Source organism: Prionailurus viverrinus, chromosome D2 (assembly GCF_022837055.1).
Source record: "Prionailurus viverrinus isolate Anna chromosome D2, UM_Priviv_1.0, whole genome shotgun sequence".
NCBI classification, from domain to species: Eukaryota; Metazoa; Chordata; class Mammalia; order Carnivora; family Felidae; genus Prionailurus; species Prionailurus viverrinus.
The window spans coordinates 34,267,995-34,288,551 of record NC_062571.1 but is presented as its reverse complement, the minus strand read 5'-3'; the positions used below and the strand labels follow the sequence as shown (position 1 = coordinate 34,288,551).

At 37.1% G+C, this 20,557-nt stretch overlaps 1 protein-coding gene across 2 annotated transcripts in view; it reads left to right on the top strand.

Moving 5' to 3' along the window:
* The window catches only part of P4HA1 (prolyl 4-hydroxylase subunit alpha 1), an 89,472-nt gene that overhangs the window by 23,841 nt on the left and 45,074 nt on the right, over positions 1-20,557 (top strand). For both annotated transcript variants that reach the window (XM_047825886.1, XM_047825887.1), the window contains exon 6: positions 19,833-20,072. In XM_047825886.1, the coding sequence (XP_047681842.1) occupies positions 19,833-20,072 (240 nt within the window). The remainder of the gene's footprint in view (positions 1-19,832; positions 20,073-20,557) is intronic.

Genomic DNA, 20,557 nt, shown 5'->3' with positions numbered 1-20,557 from the left:
CCCAGGTGCCCCTTATCATTCTACTTTATGTTTCTATGATTTTGACTATTCTGAGTACCTCATATAATTGGAATCATACGGTATTTGTCTTTTTGAGAGTGGCTTATTTCACTTAGCATAATGCCCTCAAGGGTCATCCATGTCGTAGCAAATGTCAGAATTTCCTTACTTTTTAAGGCTGAATAATAATGCAACATGTATGTCATGTAAACACACACGCACACACACAATCACATTTTGCTTATCCTTATGCATCAGTAGGACACTTTGGTTGCTTCCATGTGTTAGCTATTGTGAATAATGCTACTGTGAACATGGGTGTGCAACTATCTCTTTGAGACCCTGCCTCTCATTCTTTAGGTATATATACCCAGAAGCATAATTGCTGGATCCTATGGGTCAAATTCTGTTTTTAGTGTTTTGGGGAACTGCCATACTATTTTCCATAGTAGATAGACCATTATATATTTCCACCAACATGTATAAGGGTTCCAATTTCTCTACCTACTCTCCAACACTTGTTATTATCTCCTTTTTTGATAGTGGCTATCCTAATGGGTGTGAGGTGATATCTCATTGTAGTTTTGCATTCCCTCATTATCAGTGATGTTGAATATGTTTTCATGTGCTTAGTAGCCATCTGTATGTCTTTATTGGAGAAATGTCTATTGAAGCCTTTTGCCATTTTTAATTGTTTTTTTGTTATTTTAGGAGTTGTCTATATATTCTAGATGTTAATCCCTTATGAGATTTTTTTTGTTAATTTTTTTTTTTTTAACGTTTATTTATTTTTGAGACAGAGAGAGACAGAGCATGAACGGGGGAGGGGCAGAGAGAGAGGGAGACAGAATCGGAAGCAGGCTCCAGGCTCTGAGCCATCAGCCCAGAGCCCGACGCGGGGCTCGAACTCACGGACCGTGAGATCGTGACCTGAGCTGAAGTCGGAGGATTAACCGACTGAGCCACCCAGGCGCCCCTCCCTTATGAGATTTATGATTTACAAATATTTTCACCCATTCTGTGGGTTGCCTTTTTAGTTGGTTGATACTGTCTTTTGATGCATAAAATTTTTAAATTTTTGTGAAGTCCAATTTATTTTTTCTTTTGTTGCCTATGCCTTTGGGGTTGGTTATATATAAGAAATCATTGCCTCATCCAATGTCATGAAGCTTTTCTCCTATGTTTTCTTCTAAGTTTTATTGTTTTAGTCTTACATTTAGGTCCATTATCCATTTTGAGATAATTTTTTACAAATGGTGTTAGGGTAAGCATCCAACTTCATTTTTTTTGCATGTGAATATCCAGTTTTTCCAGCACCATTTGTTAAAAAGACTGTCCTTTCCCCACTGATTGGTCTTGGCACCTTTGTTAAAAAGTTTATGACCATATATGTGAGAGTTTATTTCTGGGCTTCCTGTTCTATTCCATTGGTCTGTATGCCTGTCTTTATGCCATATTAATACCACACTGTTTCAATAACTGTAATTTTGTTGTGAGTTTTAAAATCTGGAAGTTTGAGTTCTCCAGTTTTGTTCTTTTTCAAGATTGTTTTGAGTATCCCATGAGATTACATATGAATTTTAGGATGGGTTTTTCTATTTCTGCAAAAAATATCATTGGGATGTTGGTAGAGATTGTATTGAATCTGTATATCAGTTTGGGTACTATTGCCATTTTAATAGTATTAAGTTTTCCAATCCATGAACATAGGATGTATCTCCATTTATTTATGTTTAATTTATTTCAGCAACATTTTGTGGTTTTCATTGTACATGTCTTTCACCTCTTTGGTTAATTCCTAACTATTTTATTCTTAGAATTATTTTAGTGGTTTTCTTTTCAGATTATTCATTGTTAGTATGTAAAAATGCAACTGAGTTTTGTGTGTTGGCTTTATATTCTGCTACTTTGCTGAATTTATTTATTAGCTCTAACTGTGTGTGTGTGTGTGTGTGTGTGTGTGTGTGTGTGTGTGTAGTCTTTAGGGTTTTCTGCATAGAAGATAATATCACCTGCAAAGAGAGACTATTTTACTTCTTCTTTTTCAATTTGGCTGCTTTATATCACTTTTTCTTGCCTAATTTCTCTGGCTAGAGCTTCCATACTAAATTGAATAGGAGTGAAAATGGGCATCCTTGTTTTTGTTCTTCATTTTAAAGGAAAAGCTCTCAGTCCTTCACCATTGCATATGTTTGCTGTAGATTTTTCAAGTATGTCTTTTTTATGTTTAGGTAGTTTCTTTTTAGTTCTAGTTTGTTGAGTGTTTTTTCTGCATCAGTTGAGATGCTCATGTATTTTTCTTCCCTTTATTCTGTAATGTGTTTTACATTGATCTGTTTTCATATATTGAGACATCCTTGCTTTCCAGGAATAAATTACCCTGGTTATGGTATGTTATCCTTTTAATATTCTATTTGCCAGTACTTCATTGAGGATTTTTCATCAATGTTTGTAAGGGATATTGGTCTGTAGGTTTCTTGTACAGTCTTTGGTTTTGGTGTAAGGGTGATGCTGGCCTCATGGAATGAAATGGGGAAGCATTCTCTCCCCTTCAATTTTCTGGAAAAGTTTGAGAAGGATTAGTGTTAGTTCTTTAAATGTTTGGGAGAATTCTCCATTGAAGCCATCAGGTCCAGGACTTTCCTATGTCAGGAGACTTTTGATTACTGAATTAGTCTCCTTACTAGTTACCAGTCTATTCAGATTTTCTATTTCTTTCTTAGTCTTGGTAGGCTTTTTGTTTCTAGGAATTTATCCATTTCATCTAGGTTATCCAGTTTGTTGATGTACATTTTTCATACTACTCTCTTATAATTTTTGTGTTTCTGTAGAATCAGTAGTAGTGTTCCTTCTTTCATTTTTTCAGGGGGGAAGGTGGGGCAGAGAAGGAGGGAGAGAATATTAAGCAGGCTCCACACTTAGCATGAAGCCTGAATTGGGGCTCAATCCCATGACCTTGGGATCATGACCTGAGATGAGATCAAGGTTTGGATGCTCAACTGACTGAGCCATCCAGGCATCCCTCCTTTTTTTTTGTTTTTTTTTTTAAATTTATTTTTGAGACACAGAGAGAGAGAGAGAGAGAGACAGAGCATGAGCAGGGGAGGGGCAGAGACAAAGGGAGACACAGAATCTGAAGCAGGCTCCAGGCTCTGAGCTGTCAGCATGGAGCCCGACGTGGGGATCAAACTCACGGACTGTGAGATCACGACCTGAGCTGAAGTCAGACGCTTAACCAACTGAGCCTCCCAGGCGCCCCAAGGCATCCCTCATTTTTTATTTTAGTAATTTGAATATTCACTTTTTTTCTTAGTTCATATAGGTAAAGGATTATCAGTTTTGTTGATCTTTTCTAAGGACCAACTTTTGGTTTCATTAATTTTCTTTTTTTTTTTTGTAATGGTTATTTATTTATATGAAATTTATGTCAAATTGTTTTCCATACAACATCCAGTGCTCATCCCAACAGGTGCCCTCCTCAGTGCTCACCACCCACCCTCCCCTCCCTCCCACCCCTCATCAACCCTCAGTTTATTCTCAGTTTTTTAAGAGTCTCTTATGGTTTTGCTCCCTCCCTAACTTTTTTTTTTTCTTCCCCTCCCCCATGATCTTCTGTTAAGTTTCTCAGGATCCACATAAGAGTGAAAACATATGGTATTTGTCTTTCTCTGTATGACTTATTTCACTTAGCATAACACTCTCCAGTTCCATCCACGTTGCTACAAATGGCCAGATTTCATTCTTTCTCTTTAATGTTTATTTTTGAGAGAGAATGTGCACATGTCTACATGTGAGCAGGAGAGGGGCGGAGAATGGGAGACAGGATCTGAAGAGGGCCCTGCACTGACAGTAGAGAGCCTCATGCAGGGCTTGAACCTATGAATTGTAATATTATGACCTGAGCCGAAGTCAGATGCTTAATGACTGAGCCACCCAGGCACCCTGGTTTCATTAATTTTCTCTATTTTTTTTTTATAGTCTATTTAATTTACCTCTAATACTTCCTTCTGCTAGCTTTGGGTTTAGTTTTTTCTTGTTTTTCTCGTTTCTTAGTTGTAAAGTTGTACAAGTTAGGTTATTGATATGAGATCTTAAGTTGTAAAGTTAGGTTATTGATTTGGGATCTTTCTAGCTTTTTAATGTAAGCATTTACATTATATCCTTTTACCCTGCTTTCACTGTGTCATGTAAGTTTTGGTATGTTGTGTGTTTGTTTTCATTTGTTTTTAAGTATTTTCTAATTTTTTCTGTGATTTCTTTTTTGTTCCATTGATTGTTTAAGAATGTGTTGTTTCATTTCCACAAATTAAAAAAATTTGCTAGTTTTACTTGTGTTACTGAAACCTAACTTCACATAATATTTTATGTATGCTATCTCTCACTTTTTCTATGAGTATATGGCTTACTACCATTACTATCTCCTTGTCATTATCAGCTGGAGAAATAAATTACTTCTGTCTTCATTTTGAAATTCATTTTCATGGTGAGAATATGCAGTGGGAAGAGTTACTTGTTAAGATGTTTTCTTGCTCATCTCTCTTTATTTGGGGTGAATATCAAGTGGGAATATAGTACAACAATATTAGATAAAATCTCCATTAAGCTGGAACATAGTTCCATTATTTCCTATTCCTACCAATATTATACATTGTTAACACTTCTGATAAGATCATAACTATTTTTTAAAATTGGCCTGGGGCACGTGGGTGGCTCAGTCTGTTAGGTGTCCAACTTTGGCCCACGTCATGATCTCGTGCTTTGTGGGTTCAAGCCCTGTTTCGGGCTCTGTGCTGAGAGCTTGGAGCCTGAAGCCTGCTTCGGATTCTGTGTCTCCCTCCCTCCCTCTCTCTCTGCCCCTCCCCTGCTTGCACTCTGTCTCTCTGTCTACCAAAAATAAATATTAAAAAACAAACAAACAAACATTGGCTTTTGGTATAAGACATCAATTTGTTTAATAGATATTAACCATATAGTATGTACCAACCATTCTGTTCAGTTCTAGGGATACAATAATGAATAAGACCAATACAGCTCCTTGCCCTTAGGATATTTACATTCTTATGATATAGTATGATGAATGCCTGAGTGAGGATAATTTAGGATACCATGGGAGCACATAGAAGGAAACCTAATTCTGCACTTGAGAAGAGGCATAAAGGAAGGTTTCATGGAAGACACATTAAAAATTAGGATATAATAGACAAGGGATTAACCAGGAAATTGAGGAAAAGTGTAGGCATGAGAAAAGTATTCCAAACAGGGAGAATGTGTATAAAGGCCAGAGAGGAGAGAGTGTATTATATCAGTTATATTAACAAGTAGTTTGTTCAAGAGGTGAGTGTATGGAGTGTAGGGATGGGAGTTTGGTTTTATGAGAGTAGTGAGAGAGAGGCTAGATAGGTTAAGCAAAGCTGTCTCTTGAAGGGCTTTGTAAGCCACGTGGAGATGTTTGAAATTCTCTGAGTGCAATGAGGAACTACTGAAAAGTTTTAGGGAAGTTAATGTCATTTTCATTTTAGGAATATCATTGTGACTGCAGAATGGAGATTGGATTGGGACATGGGGGTAGGGACAAAGAATTCAGGGAGGAGGCTGTTGTAAAAATTTAAAAGATGATAGTGTAGCTAGTAGGTATGGAGAGAAGAGGACAAGGTATCAAGCTGTTTAGGAAGTATAATGGTGAAATTTGATGGTGGACTTGATATGGGTTTTTGGCTTAAACAACTATATGGGTTCCATTCAGCAAAATAAAGAACACAAAAGAAGCAGGTTTGGTGTATGTGGGGATAATACATTTCATTTAATTTAACTGTATTCCTTTTTGTTTAAATCTTTATTTTCCCATCAAAATGTTATTGAATATTATTTAACCCTGATTTTGCCATGTTTAGTTTTAGGAAATTCACTGGGTTCCCTGAATACTTCATCTTTTATCTAGAAATCAATTGGTAAGACTTTGATAGAGAATGGCTGAAAATAAGACACCCTGAGAATATGCGCAGTTATTTTTCATTGGAACAATATTTATCCTTTCTTGTGTATTTTGTATCTCTTTATTGACATTTCTTCTTCTTCAACTCACTATTTTGGGTTCAGTTTTTATTGAATTTTTCTCTCTTGCAAATTCCTTATAAGTAGAGTCCCTGAAATTTTCTAAGCATAATATGTCCTATAAGTGGTAAAAATAACACTAGAGTGAAATAATAAACAGTTTTTAGGCTTTTCTTGTTCTCAAAGATCACATTAGAAGATCACAAATGTGTTTGAAGACCCTCTTCTGCACTTTTCCTTCTTTTCTCAAGGTACTGTCTATTCTGAACTTGGTGGTATTTGTCCGTTTTCTTACACTTTACTACATATATTGTTTTGTTTTAAAAATGTAAATAATATATTCTGTTTATCTTTCTGTAACCTTTTTCACTCAATTTTTTTTTTTAGTAAATTCATCCACATTGATTAAACTCCTCTAAAAACAGTGTGGAGGTTCCTCAAAAAATTAAAAATAGACCTACCCTATGACCCAGCAATAGCACTGCTAGGAATTTACCCAAGGGATACAGGAGTACTGATGCATAGGGGCACTTGTACCCCAATGTTTATAGCAGCACTGTCAACAATAGCCAAATTATGGAAAGAGCCTAAATGTCCATCAACTGATGAATGGATAAAGAAATTGTGGTTTATATACACAATGGAGTACTACGTGGCAATGAGAAAGAATGAAATATGGCCCTTTGTAGCAACATGGATGGAACTGGAGAGTGTGATGCTAAGTGAAATAAGTCATACAGAGAAAGACAGATACCATATGTTTTCACTCTTATGTGGATCCTGAGAAACTTAACATAAACCCATGGGGGAGGGGAAGGGAAAAAAAAAAAGAGGTTAGAGTGGGAGAGAGCCAAAGCATAAGAGACTCTTAAAAACTGAGAACCAACTGAGGGTTGATGGGGGGTGGGAGGGAGGGAAGGGTGGGTGATGGGTATTGAGGAGGGCACCTTTTGGGATGAGCACTGGGTGTTGTATGGAAACCAATTTGACAATACATTTTATATATTGAAAAAATAAACTCCTCTAACTGCTATATGGTAGTATATGACAGAATTTATTTATTCATTCTCCTGTGCATGGATGGACATTTTGGTTATTTCCAATGTTTTGCTATGTCAAACAAGGTTTCAGTAAACATTCTTGTGTATATATCCTTTTGCACACCTGCAAATGTTTCTTTAAAGAAGTCAGGGTATATGCTTTTTCAGCTTTACCAAATATGGCCAGATTGTTCTCCAGAGCAGATGCACCAGTTTGTACTATCACTAGCAGCGTGTAAGAGTTCCCATTTCTTCATATACTTGCCAATCCTTGGTTTTGTCAGACTTAAAGTTGTAGCAGTTTAGTTGTGAAATAATCAGGGTGAGAGTAGAGGGAGGGATATTTGTGTTTTCAATTGTCTCAAAACAAAAAAATCAGAGAAATGCTTATTTCAGTGGATGATTACTGATGCCAAGTTACTCCATGATTTTTTTTTTTTTTGTCTGCTTCCCCTTTTTTGGGTCTGTCTTTTGAAATGCTTTGTTGATCTATTTTTAATTTTTTTTTAATGTTTATTCATTTTTGAGAGAGAGAGACAGAGCACGAGCGGGGGAGGGACAGAGAAAGGAGACACATAACCAGAGGCAGGCCAGGCTCTGAGCTGTCCCGTACAGAGCCTGATGTGGGACTCAAACTCACAAACTGCAAGATCATGACCTGAGCTGTATTAGATGCTTAACCAACTCAGCCACCCAGGCGCCCCAATACAGTTTTAAATGTTTATTTATTTTGAGAGAGAGACAGAGTGTGAGTGGGGGAGGGGCAGAGAGAGAGGGGAGACGGAGAATCCCAAACAGGCTGTGTTTTGTTAGTGCACAGCCCGATGTGGGACTCAGTCCCATGAACCATGAGATCATGACCTAAGCTGAAATCACGAATCAGATGCTTGGCCAACTGAGCCACCCAGATAACCCACTTTGTTGATATTTTTAATATAAAATCTAATAAGTTCTATGCATTTTGGCAGCTGGTGTCTTTATAGTTCATAGACTATTCCTTTGGCTTCCGGTTGTTCCTAACCCTGATTTGTTGAATAGAACCATATCTTCCAAAGATACATGCTTTTTTTTAAGCTGTGATTTTTTTTTTTTCTGGTATGGAGAATGTCTAATGTATAAAATTTTATACAGATAGAAGTTGAATGTTCATGCTGTTTAAAATAAATGACCCAGGTTATGGATGAGCCACAAAATTGTGTTTTTAAGCAAAGTTTTCCTCTACTGTCATATAGTATTCTAGTTTATATTGTGATAAGAAATAAAAGGACTCTTAACTAATTCACAACATTCTCTTCTCCTCATCAAATTTTAACCATTTGCCTTTTATATGAAAGCTTTCTGCCATCTTTTTCTGACAACATCACTTTTTAAATTTCATTTTCTTTGCCAATTTTTTGCCCATTTACTTTTTCTCAGGTTCTCTATTTTGGAAACAGCCTTCCCTTTCAATTGCTGCATCATTTCTTTTTCATTTTCTTCTTTTAAGAATGTGATTCCCAGGTATTCTGCCTCTAATAATTGTGAATGGGTCAATAGGTAAAATAAGCAGAACCTCTTTAACTACCAAAACAGAAGAGCTAAAGATCTACTGTTTTATCAGACTTTCAAATAGCATTGCCAGAATATCAGGTCATATAAAAAATATCACTGGGGCTACCTACATGTAGTAATGGCGGACTGTCATTTTGTCTTTTGCATGTCATGAGAAAACTGCTCTTAATTGCTTCATTATAAGCTTATCTTAAATCTGTACACCAGTTCTCATAACTGAAAAATAGTAGGGGAATAAAAAAAATTCTTTTTAAAAATTTTTAATGTTTTATTTATTTTTGAGAGACAGAGACAGAGCATGAATGGGGAGGGGCAGAGAGAGAGGAAGACACAGAATCTGAAGCAGACTTCAGGTTCCGAGCTGTCAGCACAGAGCCCAATGTGGAGCTCAAACTCACGGACCTCAAGATCATGACCTGAGCCAAAGTTGGACACTTAACCGACTGAGCTGCCTGTGTGCCCTGAAAATCAAAATTTAAATGTTTTTTTTGATTTCAGGAATTGCATCATGTTAAGCTATTATTAGTAAGTTAGTTTCTTGGTATCCTTTCCTAGGGTGGAATAATAGGAATAATAGGGACAAGTGTCAAATATGTATCTTCATCTTCATTTTAGGAGTACACTGATAATCAGTCACTATCCGTAAGTGACTAATAGGAAAAAAAATGAATGGAGGTAGTTGTATGTATCGAATATTAGGTTGTATTGGTCTGTGTAATCCTCCAGTAGTACATACACCTCCATGCTAGCCTTCTGTTTGGTAGTGGAATCTCATGTCTTCACACCAGGTAGTGGAATCTCATGTCTTTCCCCTGCACGAGTAAAACATGCCCATGCCTTTACTTTCTCTTAGTTTATTTCTCACAAACTCCTTTTCTGCTAGCTAGCATTTAAAAACAAACGGGCGCCTGGGTGACTCAGTCGGTTGAGCGTCCGACATCAGCTCAGGTCATGATTTCTCTCGCAGTCTGTGAGTTCGAGCCCCGCGTCGGGCTCTGTGCTGACAGCTCGGAGCCTGGAGCCTGCTTCGGATTCTTTGTCTCTCTCTCTCTCTCTCTCTCTCTCTCTCTCTGCCCCTCCCCCGCTCATGCTCTGTCTTTCTCTCTCTCTCTCTGTCAAAAATAAATAAACATTTGGGGCGCCTGGGTGGCGCAGTCGGTTGAGCGTCCGACTTCAGCCAGGTCACGATCTCGCGGTCCGTGAGTTCGAGCCCCGCGTCAGGCTCTGGGCTGATGGCTCGGAGCCTGGAGCCTGCTTCCGATTCTGTGTCTCCCTCTCTCTCTGCCCCTCCCCCGTTCATGCTCTGTCTCTCTCTGTCCCAAAAAAATAAATAAAACGTTAAAAAAATTAAAAAAATAAACATTAAAAAAGAAATAAACATGTTACATCATTGGATAGGTATAACTAAGTCTGATTCTAGCCAATTGAGGGACTCCTTGAAGTGTATTCATTTAGTCATTTACTAGGGAAAACACCATTGTGTTCCTTTTTCTACCAGTTTCTTTTGCACTATTATCAGACACTTAAATGTGTAAGATTATATCTGTTTTATTGAAGAAATACTAGGTTAGTCTGCTTTTGACCAATAGTTTATTTTAAAACTTCACTATTCTGGAAGTATGGCTTTTATACAATATTTATTTATTATCAGACCTATATGTTCAGAAGTCTGGCTAGAGGTATCAGTTTTATTGATTTTTTTTTCAAAGAACCAGCTCCACTTTCATTGATCTCTTCTATTGTGTATTTAGTTTCTATATCATTTATTTCTGCTCTAATCTTTATTTCCTTCCTTCTCCTGATAATATGTTTTGTTTGTTCTTTTTCTAGGTCCTTTAGGACCTAAGGCCAGGCTGTTTCTTTGAGATTTTTTTTCCTTTTTTTTTTTTTTTTTTAATGATTTTTAGCACAGAGCCTGATGTGGGGCTTGAATCCACAACTGTGAGATCATGACCTGAGCCAGAGTCAGACACTTAACTGACTGACCCTAGCCAGGTGCCCCTATTTGAGATATTTTTGCTTTTTGAGGTAGACCTGTATTACTATAAACTTCCCTCCTAGAACCACTTTTGTGGTGTTCCAAAGGTTTGAACCATTGTGTTTTCATTTGTTTCCTTTTACTTTTTTATTTCTTTTTTTTATTTCCTGGTTGACCCATTCATAGTTTAGTAGCATGTTATTTATTTGTTTTTTAAAATTTATATCCAAGTTAGTTAGCATATAGTGCAATAATATTTTCAGGAATAGATTGCAGTGATTCATCCCCTATGTGTAACACCCAGTGCTCATCAGCAAGTGTCTTCCTTAATGCCCCTTACCCATTTAGCCCATCCCCCCACCCACAGCCCCTCCAGCAACCCTCAGTTTGTTCTCTATATTGAAGAGTCTTTTATGTTTTGTCCCACTTCCTATTTTTATATATTTTTGCTTCCCTTCCTCTATGTTCATCTCTTTTGTATCTTAAATTCCACATATGGGTGAAGTCATATGATATTTGTCTTTGTCTGACTTATTTCGCTTAGCATAATACACTCTAATTCTATCCACATTGTTGCAAATTTCATTCTTTTTTATTGCTGAGTAATACTCCATTGTTTATATATACCACATCTTCTTTATCCATTCATTAGATGATGGACATTTGTTTTCTTTCCATACTTTGGCTGTTGTCAGTAGCAGTGCTATAAATGTTGGGGTGCAAGTGCCCCTTTGAAACAGCACACCCGTGTCCCTTGGATATATACCCAGTAGGGCAATTGCTGGGCCGTAGGGTAGTTACTATTTTTAATTTTCTGAGGAATCTCCATACTGTTTTCCAGAGTGGCTGCACCAGTTTGCATTCCCACCAACAATGCAAAAGAGATCCTCTTTCTCTGCGTCCTCGCCAACATGTGTTGTTGCCTGAATTGTTAATTTTAGCCATTCTGACAGGTGTGAGGTGGTATCTCAGTGTGGTTTTGATTTGTATTTCCCTGATGATGAGTGATGTTGAGCATTTTTTCATGTGTCTGTTAGTCATTTGGATGTCTTTGGAAAAGTGTCTATTCATGTCTCTTGCCCATTTCTTCACTGGATTATTTGTTTTTTGGGTGTTGAGTTTGATAAGTTCTTTATAGATTTATGATACTAACCCTTTATCTGATAGGTCATTTGCAAATATCTTATCCCATTCCATCAGTTGCCTTTTAGTTTTCTTCATTGTTTCCTTTACTGTGCAGAAGCATTTTATCTTGATGAGGTCCCAGTAGTTCATTTTTGCTTTTGTTTCCCTTGCCTCCAGAGACGTGTTGAGAAGTTGCTGTGGCTGAGGTCAAAGAGGTTTTTGCCTGCTTTCTCCTTGAGGATTTTGATGGCTTCCTGTCTCGTGTTTAGGTCTTTCATCCATTTTGAGTTTATTTTTGTGTATGGTGTAAGAAATTAGTCCAGGTTCATTTTTCTGCATGTTGCTGTTCAGTTTTCCCAACACTATTTGCTGAAGAGACTGTCTTTATTCCATTAGTAGCATGTTATTTAACCTTTATGTATTTGTGGTCTTTCCAGATTTCTTTCCCTTTTTCTTTCTTTCTTTCTTTCTTTCTTTCTTTCTTTCTTTCTTTTTTTTTTTTTTGTGGTTAACTTCTAGTTTCATGGTGTTGTGGTAAGAAATTATGTATGCTGTGACTTTTATCTTTTTGAATTTGTTGAGGCTTGTTTTGTAGCCTAATATGTGATCTGGAGAACATTCCATGTGTACTTGAAAAGAATGTGTATTCTGCTGTTTTACGGTGGAACGTTCTGATTACATCTGTTAAATCCAGCTAGTCCAGTGTGTCATTCAAAGCCATTGTTTCTTTGTTGATTTTTCTGTTTAGATGATCTGTCCATCAATGTAAATGGAGTGTTAAAGTCCTCTGTTATTGTATTATTATTGAATAGTTCCTTTGTGTTTATTGTTAACTGTTTTATGTATTTGAGTGCTTCCATGTTGGACACATAAATATTTATAATTTTAGATCTTGTTGGATTGTCCCCTTTATTTAAAGTCCTTGTTTTTTTTTTTTTTTATTAAAAAAAATTTTTTTTTTTCAACGTTTATTTATTTTTGGGACAGAGAGAGACAGAGCATGAACGGGGGAGGGGCAGAGAGAGAGGGAGACACAGAATCGGAAACAGGCTCCAGGCTCTGAGCCATCAGCCCAGAGCCCGACGCGGGGCTCGAACTCAAGGACCGCGAGATCGTGACCTGGCTGAAGTCAGACGCTTAACCGACTGCGCCACCCAGGCGCCCCTAAAGTCCTTGTTTTAAAGTCTAGTTTGTTTGATATCAGTATTGCTACCTTGGCTTTATTTTGACATCCGTTTGCACGATAAATATTTCTCCATCACCTTAATTTCAATCTGGAGGTATCAGATCTAAATTGACTCTCTTAATAAAATAAAAATAAATAACATGAGTTTCTTGTAGACAGCATATAGATGGGTCCTGTCTTCTAAATCTATTCTGTCACCTTGTGTTTTTCGATTGGAATATTTAGTCCATTTACATTCAAAGTAATTATTAATAGATATGTATTTATGGCCATTTTATTACTTGTTTTATGATTGTTTCTGAAGATTTTCCCTGATCCTTTCTTGTCTTTCTCTCTTTCATGGTTCGTTGGTTTCCTTTAGTGATATATCTGGATTTCTTTCTCTTTATTCTTTGCATGTTTATTAGTGGTTTTCGGTTTGCATATAACCTCTTATGCATATAGCAGTCTATATTACGTTGATGGTCATTTAAGTTTGAACCTCTTTACTCCTTTCTTCCCTACGTTTTAGAATATGGTGTCATATTTTACATCCTTTTATTTTGTGAATTCCTTGGCTGACTTTTTACAGAAAAATTCATTGTTACTGCTTATGTGTTTCCTGCCCCTATACAGTTGCTTTTAGTGTCTCCTTTCCAATCAAAGAGTCCCCTTTAATATTTATTCAGGGCTGGTTTAGTGGTCATGAACTCCTTTATTTTTTGTTTTTTTATCTCCCCTTCTATCCTGAATGACAGCCTTACTGAATTGAGTATTCTTGGCTGCAGGTTTTTCCCATTCAGCACTTTGAATATACCGTGCCACTCCTTTCTGGCTTGGAAAATTCCTGCTGAAAAATCTGCTCATAGCCTTGTGGGGTTTCCTTTGTATGTAACTGTTTTCTTTTGTTTTGCTGCTTTTAATATTTTTTCTTTATCACTGTATTTTGCCATTAAAATTTTATTTATTTATTTATTTATTTATTTATTTATTTATTAGAGAGCGAAAACGTTTGAGTTAGGGAGAGGGGAAGAGAGAGAGGGGCCAGAGGATCTGATGTGGGCTTTGAGCTGACAACAGCAAGCCTGATGTGGAGCTTGAACTCACAAACCATGAGTGAGATCGTGACCTGAGCTAAAGTTGGACACTTAACCCACTGAGCCACTCAGGCACTCCTATATTTTGCCACTTTAATTACAATATGTCTTGGTGTGGATCTGCTTTTGTTGAGAGAGAGAGAGAGAAAGAGAGAGAGAGAGAGAACCTTAAGCAGGCTCCATGCTCAGCACGGAGCCCAGTGTGGGGCTTGATCCCACGACTCTGGGATCATGACCAGAGCTGAAATCCGGGCACCCCTTACTGGACTATTTGCATTTAAAATATGCAAATCCTAGACATAATGTCATTTTATTCATAAATAATTAAATATGCATATCTAACTGATCATTCAGGTCTTTTCATTTTTAAATGACATAATCACTGTTATCCAACGTTACAAAGTGGCAGTATTTCCTTTGTATAACTTAATACCCAGTCAATACTTAGTTTCTCTGTTGATCTCAAAGGTATCTTTTTATAGTTGCACATTTTGGTTTTACCTCTTAAAGCTATTTTGTTCTTCTCTTTTCCCCTCCTTCTTTCCCTCCCATTCCACTGAATATTTGGAAAAACCTGGTTATAGGTCTTGTGGAATGTACATTTTGGAGTTGCCCGATTTCTTCCTTTGTGTGAACTTGTTCCTCTAACTCCTGTGTTTCCTACAAACTGGTTAGAGCTTGAGACTCCATTAGATTCCAGTTAAGTTTTAAAATTAACTCTATAGGTGGTGCTCTGAACTTCCCATTGAATTTTATGACCAAATGCTTAACGTCTCATCATACCTTTTGTGCTAGTGATTGATGGGTAGCTTCACTGGTGGAAGACTGATACGTCCAAATGAAGTTTTCCATGAGTTTCATCTAATTGTTTTGGCAGCCTTGGATGATAATTGCCTAGAACTATTTCATTAGGGGGTTCTAAAATTTTGATTAAAGAAAAAAAATTTTTTTAAACGTTTATTTATTTTTGAGACAGAGACAGAGCATGAATGGCAGAGGGTCAGAGAGAGAGGGAGACACAGAATCGGAAACAGGCTCCAGGCTCTGGCTGTCAGCACAGACGCAGGGCTCCAACCCATGGACTGCGAGATCATGACCTGAGCCGAAGTCGGACATCCAACCGACTGAGCCACCCAGGCGCCCCAAATTTTGAATTTTTTATCCCATCATTCTTTCTACTTTTATTAGCCAGAATTCTATCAGTAAGAACTTTCTGGAACCATTTGGTTACCTTGAACTAGAGTTTATATATGAAGGGCAAGATAAATCCTTGATTGTTTTTCTTGTATCAACAACATTCAGAGTAATGAGTTGATGTCATAATAACTTCTAGTAGTGATCATTGATTTTTTATCTGAAGTATCATTATAAACTCATGGATTTTTATAAATTTTTATATTTCAATCCATTATATTAATTATTCATTTGATGTCCAAATATCCTATTTGAGACCAGTGGGATCATCTTTAGATTGGGTAATTTGTCTTTTTGAAATGACCCTATTTTTCTTTGCTAGCAAGGAAATTTAATTTTTTGCACAGTTTTTTCCAAACTTACACATTTCTACCCCAAAGCAGGAAGAATCAGGCCTTGATTCTTTTTTTTTTAAGTGTTTCTTTTGAGAGAGAATATGATCACATGAGTGGGAGAGGGGCAGAGAGAGAGGGAGAGAGAGTATCCCAGTCATTGGTTCATGATATCAAGATCATGACCTGAGCTGAAATCAAGAGTCAGGCACTTAACTGACAGAGCCACCTAGTCACCCCAGGCCTTGATTTTTTTTTTTAATGGGGAATGACATCTAGGAAGTGGAATATAGCTAGGTTTTAGGGATGTCAGTTGCTATTGAGTTTGTCATTCATTCTAGATCTTTTCAATGGACAGATATAGGAAATATGTGAGTTCATGTTGTTAATTCCAATTAAAATCTCCAAGTATCTCATCTGATTCACTGTTTTTTTTGTTTTTTTGTTTTTTTTTTTTTAATTTTTTTTTCAACGTTTATTTATTTTTGGGACAGAGAGAGACAGAGCATGAACGGGGGAGGGGCAGAGAGAGAGAGAGGGAGACACAGAATCAGAAACAGGCTCCAGGCTCTGAGCCATCAGCCCAGAGCCCGACGCGGGGCTCGAACTCCCGGACCGCGAGATCGTGACCTGGCTGAAGTCGGACGCTCAACCGACTGCGCCACCCAGGCGCCCCTGATTCACTGTTTAAAGATGGAATGTTATATGAAGATTCTATTCATATCATTCAGAGTTATACTTTTTATTTCTTTATTATTTTTTATTTTTAAATATTTGAAAGTTTATTTTGAGAGAGTGCATGTATGCGCGCACATGTGAGAGCACAAGTGGGGGAGGGGCAGAGAGAAAGAGAGACGGAATCTCAAGCAGATGCTGCTCCATCAGTGCACAGCCCAATGTGGGGCTCGAACTCATGAACTGTGAGATCATGACCTCACCCGAGATTAAGAGTCCAACATTTAACCAACTGTGCCACCCAGGCACCCCTATTAATTTATTTTTAAGAGAGAGCGAGAGAGAGAAAGAGTGCACAAGTAGGGGAGGGCCAGAGAGACAAAGAGACACAATCCAGTGCAGGCTCTAGGCTCTGAGCTGTCAATGCAGAGCTCATCGTGGGGCCCGAACCCACTAACTGTGAGATCATGACCTGAGCTGAAGTTGGATGCTTAACCGACTGAGCCTCCTAGGCACCCCCATTTATTTCTTTCTATAGCTTCTTTGGTTTTTTTTTTTTTTTGGTTCTTAGGAAAGTAATGGTAATTGTACAGTATTTGAAAAAGTAGAGAGGTATAAAGATTTAGGAAACAACTTGTAATCCATCCCCCAGGGTATCAGTTTAGCATTTTGACATATTTCTGTCTAGATTTTTCTGGCTTTCCTATATAGCATTTGAAATTATCTTTCTGAATGAAAAATACTGTTCCATTATATTGACATATCTGTCTTGCTCTTAGTTTATTACAGTTTTTAGCTATAATATTTGGTTCAGCTATAAAAAAATTATATAAGAAGGTGTTTTTTCCTCAACCCTTAGTATTAAACTCAAGAAAATAATTGAAAACTAGTATCAATTCATAGGCATAAAATTACTACTCTTGTTTCATATTGCCAAATGTCGTAACAGTAAAGTTACCACTTTACTACTCCCTCCCCTAGTAAATTTTGCCATTTTATGGTGTAATTTCACACAAACTTCTGGAGTCATAGTGTACAGATTCCAATTCTGGCTCTTTGCTGTGTGACCTTGAGCATAATAGTTAAACTCTTTCTACTGTAGTTCCTTATCTGGATTGCTTTGAGAATTAAATAAGTGACAAATGCCTGGCACATAGTAAGATCTCAGTAAATGTATGTAGGCTGTTGTTCAAAAATATTTTTCTGGGGCACCTGGGTAGTAGCTCAGTCAGTTGAGTGGCCAACTCTTGATTTTGGCTCAGGTCATATGATTCCAGGGTCATGGGATCAAGTCCCACGTCGGGCTCTATGCTCAGCGTGGAACTTGCTCGGAATTCTCTCTCTCTTTCTCTCTCTCTCTCTCTGCCCCTCTGCCCCCTCCCCTGCTTGTACTCTCTCTCCCTCTCTCTGTAAAATAAAAAAAAATAATAATAAAGTTAAAAAATTTTTTTTCTTCAGCATTGTTTTAATTTCATATTTCTTGAAATATGAAGCCTAGGTGGCTCAGTCGGTTGAGCGACTGACTTTGGCTCAGGTCATGATCTCACGGTTTGTGAGTTCGAGCCCCACGTTGGGCTCTGTGCTGACAGCTCTGAGCCTGGAGCCTGCTTCTGATTCGTGTCTCCCTCTCTCTCTGCCCCTCCCCCACTCATGGTCTGTCTCTCTCTGTCTCAGAAATAAATAAACATAAGAAAATTAAAAAAATTTAATTTCATATTTCTTTAATGATTAGTGAGATTTTTTTCTTCAAGCGTTGTGGTTTCCTATTTACATTTTATTTCATGTGAACTGTCAAATATCCTTTTTAAAAAAAAATTTTTTTACATGTATTTATTTTTGAGAGACAGAGTGAGATAGAGCGCAAGTGGGTGAGGGGCAGAGAGCTCTGAGCTGTTAGCACAGAGCCCAACATGGGGCTTGAACCCACGAACTGTGAAATCATGACCTGAGCCAAAGTCAGACACTTAACTGACTGAGCCACCCAGGCGCCTCAAATATCCTTTTTTCAAACTAGGTTTTTTGTTGTTGTTGTTTTGTTTTGTTTTTTAAGTAGGCTCCACACCGAATGTGGGGCTTGAACTCACAACCCCAAGATCAAGAGTTTTATGATCTACTGACTGAGCCAGTCAGGTGCCCCATCTTCTTTCCTTAAGATAGAAGTTTTACTTCACAAACCAGTTGACATACCAACACCAAAAGCACAACTGATTAAAGATTAATGTTAGACTTCACCAAAATTAAAACTGCTATACTTCAAAGTACACCATCAAGAAAGTGAAAAGACTACCCATACAATGGGAAAGAATATGTGAAAATCACATTTATGATCAGGGACTTGTATCCAGAATATATAAAGAACTCTAAAAACAGTGAAAAGATTCAAATTTTTAAACAGACAAAGGATTTGAATAGATATTTTCCCAAAGATGATATACAAATGGACAATAAGCATATGAAAAGATACTTCGTATCATCATTAAGGGAAATACAAATCAACATAATGAAATACTACTTTATACCCAGCTAAATGGCTATAATAAAAACAAATGGACAACAACAAGTATTAGTGAGAATGTGGAGAAATTGGAACCTTCATACATTGCTGGTGGGATTGTAAAATGGTGTAGGCACTTTGGAGAACAGTTTGGCAGTTCCTGAAAATGTTAAGCATAGAGTTGCTGTGGGACCCAGCAGTTCCACTGCTGCATATAAGGGTAATGATAATAAATGTCCACACAGAAACTTGTGCATGCATGTATGTAGTAGCATTGTTCATAAAAGCCAAAAAACTGAAAACTCAAATGTCCATCAATTGATAAACAAAATATAGTCTTTTCATACAATGGACTATTGCTTGGCAATAAAAAGGATGCCACAACATGAATGAACCTTGAAAACTTTATGCCGAGTTGAAAGAAACCAGTTACGAAAGACCCTGTGTTGTGTAATTTCACTTATATGAAATAACCAGAATAGACAAATCTGTAGATTCAGAAAGTAGATGAGTGGTTAAATAGGGCTGGGGCAGGGAAAGGGAGATAATGGGTAGTGACTGCTAATGGTTACAGGGTTTCTTTTTGGGGTGATGAAAATGTTCTAAAATTAGATTTGGTGTTGGTTGCACAACTCTGAATATACTAAAACCTATTGTATTCTTTAAATGGATGAACTTTATGGAATGTAAATTACATGTCATTAATGCTGTTGGAATAAAGGGGAAGGAAAAAGGAAAGGAACCAATTTACAGGTTTGCCTCTCTTCCTGTCCATTCATTTCTTGCACAGATTGTTGGTTAGGAGTAAGATGTATGTCATATGGTAATTCCTGTTGTGCTAGAAAATTGCATGCTTCAACTTAATTGATGTTTTATTTTAGTATGATGGCTGATAATTGAAGTCTTGGGTTTTCTAGGTCCATGACCCCTATTAGTGTGATTCTCAGCATGTTTCATTACCTTGTAGATTGTTCCTTTGTTCATAAACTTAGGATAATTCTTGTTTTTCCTACCTCAGAAGGTTGTTAAGTTCAAATGAAAGCGAGATAGCACTTTGAAAGCTGTATAGTCCTAAATAAATAGAGAGTAGTATTAAGATTTCTAAAGTTCTCTGTATTTTCTTTCCATAGGAGTAAAACACAAATCTTTTCTAACAGTTGAGGACTGTTTTGAGTTGGGCAAAGTGGCCTACACAGAAGCAGATTATTACCATACAGAACTGTGGATGGAACAAGCACTAAGGCAGCTGGATGAAGGCGAGGTTTCTACCATTGATAAAGTCTCTGTTCTAGATTATTTGAGCTATGCGGTATACCAGCAGGGAGACCTGGATAAGGCACTTTTGCTCACAAAGAAGCTTCTTGAACTAGGTATGTTAAATTGGCCTAATTCAAGATTATATACACACACACACACACATACATACATATGTATATATAAATTATATATAATTATTGTATATAAAAAGTGCCAACCTATATGACAACATAAATGTATATGTATAATTCTGATATATGACTACATATCTTGTCTTACATATATATGTATATAACGATAAATATATATAATTCTGATATATGTGTAGTTCTGATAAGTGTAATTTGTTATATAGCTTTGGTACATTTTTTTTTCTTTTTTCAGGTTTTTATTTAAATTCTAGTTAGTCAGCATAGAGTGCAGTATTAGTCTCAGGGGTGGAATTTAGTGATTCATCACCTATATACAACACCTGTATTCAGTACAACAAATGCTCTCCTTAATTCCCATCACCTATCTAACCTATCCCCCCACCTACCTCCCCTTCATCAGTACTCAGTTTGTTCTCTATAGTTAAGAGTCTGTTTCTTGGTTTGCC